This window comes from Quercus robur, chromosome 6 (genome assembly GCF_932294415.1).
Source record: "Quercus robur chromosome 6, dhQueRobu3.1, whole genome shotgun sequence".
Taxonomy (NCBI): domain Eukaryota; kingdom Viridiplantae; phylum Streptophyta; class Magnoliopsida; order Fagales; family Fagaceae; genus Quercus; species Quercus robur.
In genome coordinates, this window is record NC_065539.1 from 46,465,233 (window position 1) to 46,470,679 (window position 5,447).

The window sequence follows — 5,447 nt, forward strand, 5'->3', positions numbered from 1 at the left end:
TTATGTCAAAAGTTAAATATATTTTGTTTCGTTAGAATGACATAAGAACGATGTAGTGCATGCAAATTACATTTTATGATGCAATTTTTTTTTTAATGGATGGATTCATATTTTAAGTGATTATATAGAATACAAAGTCACTATCAATAGGTTTTTTGCTTAAAATCTGAAAATAAGTAGAATTTTACGATCCACGATCCGATCCTACCTATCTCCCACGATCCTACGTAGGATCTCGATTTTGACAACCTTGCATACATTTCTTTGCTAAAAACATATTCAAATCTAGGTGCAATGTCAATTTAAGTTGTTTACATATGGTATAAGGATTTCTTTTTTCTTTTTTTTAAAATTCATTTGGTACAAAAAATCAGGAGGTAGATGTGGAGGAATTGAACCATTGTTATCCTTATAAAGAGAACCACGCAATGCCATTGTGCTACACAACTCTTGACGTGCATGGACACTTAATCAGTCATTAACTTCACCTTTTATGGGCTAAAGATGAGTTCATTCAATAATCATTTTGGTACTTTGGCCGACATTTTATGTGGTAGTGTCTCTTCTATTTCTTTCTGCAGGATGGGGCATGAATATGATTCAGATGATCCAAAACAGAGCACTATTATTTAATATGACAGCTTTGTGAGTTCCTGCACAGCTATGTGAAATTAAGTTGTTAATTAAAAATGAGTGGATCTTAGTATGGTGGTTTTATTTTTGGCATTTTCAGCAATCCAGGTTCAAGATAATGTCCGACTCCATCATTACAAAGAAAATCCTTCTCTTTTTTTGCAAATTGAATCACTTACTAATCTGACATTTAATTGAAATTGTATCATTTGATATGATTTTACATCACTTGTTAATCCGACATCTTAGTGAAATGAAATCATTCCATTTGTTCTTAATTTGCCATTTGGATTCTGTCTGTTTTGGCCAATAAACTCTTGGCTGCCCCTCATTCCTTAATAATAAGATGGAAGGTAAAGTTCTCGGTTCAAAACTCATAAGTTGTGCATATAACTTATCAATAAAAAAAAAATGATGGCCCATTTTGTTTCTATAGGGTATTGCTTAAGTATAGTCAGATCATGTGTAACTTTTGCTCAACATCTTCATTAAGGATATTATTAACATTGAGTAGCCCTTTTTCAGGGTGAGGTTGGGGTGGTTGGTTTGTTGAAAACTTCATTAATAAGCTAACAATTGTGCCTTCCACCAATGTGGATAGTGAATAGATTGCATAGTGAAATTTTAGATCTATTTTTATTTGTTTTCCACATTTGATATATCTTAGATAAATTACATATACATATTTTTTAATTGTAAAACAACAGGTTGTTATTTCCATCCTAAATAAGGATTTTTTTTTTTCCATAAAATGGGGTGGAAATACAAATCTAGAATAATTTCACCTTCTCTTTCAATCCCTTCAACATAATAAGATTTAGTTTGTTATTTATTTTCTGATTTGAAGGAGGAATATGAAATCAACTAATTTCAGTGTATGAATGTTTCAAATTTCAATGGACAATTCTTACATAGTCCCGGAGCACTGCTCCAGGATTATTTAAGTTTTTTCCAGTTTCAAAAGCTATTTTCTTTTGATTTTTACTTTTTCTTAAATTTGATGGTCAAATTCACCAACCCCCCCCCCCTCCTCTTAGACAACTACATCCGGATTAAATTAAATCGAATCTAATCGGATTCAAATATTTTTTTCTATTGATTCCTTTCAAAAAAACAAATAATTTAAATAGTTTGAATAGAAGGTCATATCTTTTTTTTTTTTAATGATTCTTTTTTATGTTATTTCGTACTGTACAATTAATTCCTTTTGTTTGTGGGATCATTTTCTCGCAAGAGGTAGTTAAAAAAAAATTATAGAATGGATTGTTACCTATGCCTAGATCTCGGATAAATGAAAATTTTATTGATAAGACCTTTTCAATCCACCACCGAATGTTGATATGTGATATGTCTGGTCTATATGTAGATGGTACAAAATTTGGAAAAATTAAAACATTTTTAGTTTTATTTTTTCATTACAATTTCAATGTGATTGTATAATGTAGGTAGATCTATGATCTAGAATTACCCCCCTCCCAAAAAAAAAAAAAAAAACTATGATCTGTGTCATTGACAACCTGGCACCACTGATTGGAAGCTCCTAGAAAGGAATATTATGAAATAGTAAAATATATTGGATTGAAGTACTTCAATATGGCACATACTTAAGAAAATTAGGAAAAGTATTATTATTATTTTTTAAAATGAAAGCAATGTACGTGTGGACCTCCACTATGTGGGTATTAATGTAGATTTTATAGTTAATCTAAGCTGTTAAGACAACGACATATGAGGCGTGTTTTAAATTGTGTCAATCAATCATTTTTTTTTTTTTTTGAAATGGTGTCAATCAATCATTGATGTTGACTTGATAATGGGGATGCATGTGAGCCTTGCTCTAATTGGGAACTATAGAATAGAATCAGATTCCCACAAACCATTATTGATTTGATGCATTTGGGCCCAATGTTTCTTTAATTTTTATGGGTCAAATTCTAATCAAGGTCTTTCAAGAAAAAATTTCACAAATTTTGGTCGGTGATTTTGATGAAAGGTTTTGTTTTTGGTTAAGTAAAACCTACATATTGTAATCCTTAAGCTATTGAGTTGAATTTCAAATAACACCTCCTATATTGGTAGAAGAAACGTAAAAGATAATGTCATACTCATTAAAATGTGCAACTTTTTAATGAAAAAAATAGTAAAGAGAGAACATTTGAAATCCTTGCAAAAGATAGAATAAGGAAAACCAAAATTAGTTAGAAAGTGAAAGTGTTAAACTGGCTTGAAATGTAGGTATAAAGCCATACAAGGACTTAAAAGAAAAGCGAAAAAGAAAGAAGAATATAAAAAGGAAGAAGAAAAGAAGGGACAATAGGAGCTTGTTAAGATTTTTTTTAGATTCCACAAAATCTAATGGCCACAAATTAAGGAAACATTAACATCATCCAAAGTCATGATCCAATTGGTTAAAGTTTTGGTATGATATAGATTCTGAATTTGAACACTTAGAGAACAATTGTGTCATATTGGTCGATTTAAAGATTATTGCTATCCATGGCATGAAGCAAACGAATTTTAAAGAAAAGGCAAATTGAAGTCATGATTGACACCTAGAACATTTTTCACAACTATTTTTCCTAAATAATCGAAACTTAAATTCCAGAAAAGCCAGCAAACGTTTGTAATATACTTATTTCTATTTTTGATTAGTCTAATATATTAGCTCTTCTAACCAAAAAAATAAAATAAAATAAAATTCCTTTAATTTAAAATATTAACCGCTTATTTATATTTTGCACCACCAGAAAAAGAAAAAAAGGAAAAATAAAAATTGAGCAGAGAGCCTGAGCCTTTAGACCCATCTAGAAAACCACAGAAAATGACTTCCTAACTGGACCAACCATACAAAGACAACGCATATCGACCTCTAGTTCCTTATCACACCCATCACTATTTTGTTCTAAATAAAAATCAAAAATGACAAAATTATAAAAAAAAAAAAAAAAAAATCATGTTCCACAATCCCACATGATAATCAATAACAAATTAACAATATAATATTAACAATATAATATTGACAACGCATATCGACCTCTAGTTCCTTATCACACCCATCACTATTTTGTTCTAAATAAAAAAAAAAATAACAAAATTAAAAAAAAAAAATCATATTCTCCACAATCCCACATGATAATCAATAACAAATTAACAATAATATTGACAAATAGACAAAATTCACCCAAAAAAAAAGAAACAAATCGTGTAAAATAAAGCAACAATCTCAACCTTATTCCAAATATGTATAGTAATAATAAAATAACACACAGAAATTTGTAATTTGAGGTTACCTACATATATTTAGAAACTAAAAATTACACAAAAAAAGAATAAAAATATTTTAATTAGGAAAAAAATGAAAATTCAGCGTCTACAACGAGTAATTGCACTGCACCCGCGACTATAGGGATTTGCTTGAGCGCCAGCTCGGCAATTGTAGTACGACGCGCCACGTCGAGAGCAGGGCACAGTGTTCCTCCTCAGCGCACCGTAGCTTATGTACCGCCTCGTGGCTAAGATGCGCCGGTTTATTTCCGAGTCCATAGCGAACTCCAGCCCAAATTCCTCGTCATCCCCGCCAGCTAGCAAACACTCGGCGATCGAGCCGCGGCACTCCGATTTAATCGGGGCGAAGCCCAGCTGGAAGTGGTCCCCACCGCCACTTAAATCAACGGCCTTGGTTGAACTGATGCTGAGCGCGAGATGGACGGCTAGGATCGCGAGGAAAAAACTGCACAGCTTTGAGGTTCCCATTTTGGAAGGTGAGTTGCCTTTCCCTTCTGTTTCAGTTTTTTGAGAGAATGGAAAGGAAATTGAAGGTCATGTTTGGGAGAGGCTCCTCTTATTATATATATATAAAGTTTATAAATGACAGTTGGGGTATGAAATGACATTGGATTTGAGGTTTATTTACAAAGACTGCCACTTGACTTTAAAATATTAAGTATGAACAAGCTTTGCTTTTAGCTTGCTTGATATTTAAGAATGTCCACCCACTAATAATATTAATCTCACCTTTTGACTCATTTGTTCAGTAAATTGCTGCATTTGTCTCTACCCACAAAGAAGAAAAAGAGAGTGAGAGAAAATTAAATGATGCCATGAATTATGAGCTGTTTTAACAATTAGGCCAGTTAGTGGACAGCCAATGTGTGATTGTGACAATTGGGAGCGTTTAAAAAAAATAGTGGTATATGGTGAATGGTGATTGATGAATCCTTTTGTAAATGGGATAAATTCCTATTCAAATCAAAATCTAGTATCACCAAAAAAAAATGTACAACTTTATCAACAATTGTTCACATAGCAAATTAAGTAGTAAAGAAAAAATTATGGATTTATATAAAAAAAAAAAAAAAAAAAAAACTAATTATAATCTATCACATGTGATAATTATGACAAATTTTTTATTTTTTATGTGCTACTAAAATTTCGCCTCCAAATAAAAAGAAAGAAAAAAAAATGTTTTGCTTTTGCAAATAGTAGCTGTATTTTCCTCATTTCACAGGTGGGTCCAGTTTGTATGTAATCAGCTACTAGCCTTTTAGCGCGTTTTGTGCAGTGAACTAGTGTCGACCAAATTGTGAGCCTATATAAAATTGATAGAAAATAATTATAGATAATCATGTGAGATAATTATGATAAAAATTATGTTTTTTTTTATGTGTTATTAGAATTATTTTTCAAGATAAAGAGTTTTGTTTTTGCAAGTAGTAGTTGTACGTGTGTGTTTAGCATTGACTTAAAAAGTCAGTTTTTTTACTATTTAGTTTTATTGTGAGTCTATATAAAATTGATAGAAAATAATTATAGGT

General features: G+C 31.2%; 1 protein-coding gene across 1 annotated transcript; it reads right to left on the minus strand.

The window, feature by feature from the left end:
* Positions 1 to 3,838: 3,838 nt before the first annotated feature.
* Positions 3,839 to 4,480, minus strand: LOC126689062 (protein RALF-like 33). The gene has a single exon (XM_050384089.1). It carries the CDS (start codon positions 4,384 to 4,386, stop codon positions 3,997 to 3,999), a length of 390 nt encoding a protein of 129 aa, XP_050240046.1. The 5' UTR covers positions 4,387 to 4,480; the 3' UTR covers positions 3,839 to 3,996.
* Between the last annotated feature and the right edge of the window lie 967 nt (positions 4,481 to 5,447).

Excerpts from the sequence above, each read along its gene's own strand:
- LOC126689062 (XM_050384089.1), bottom strand. The coding sequence starts at position 4,386 with ATGGGAACCTCAAAGCTGTGCAGTTTTTTCCTCGCGATCCTAGCCGTC.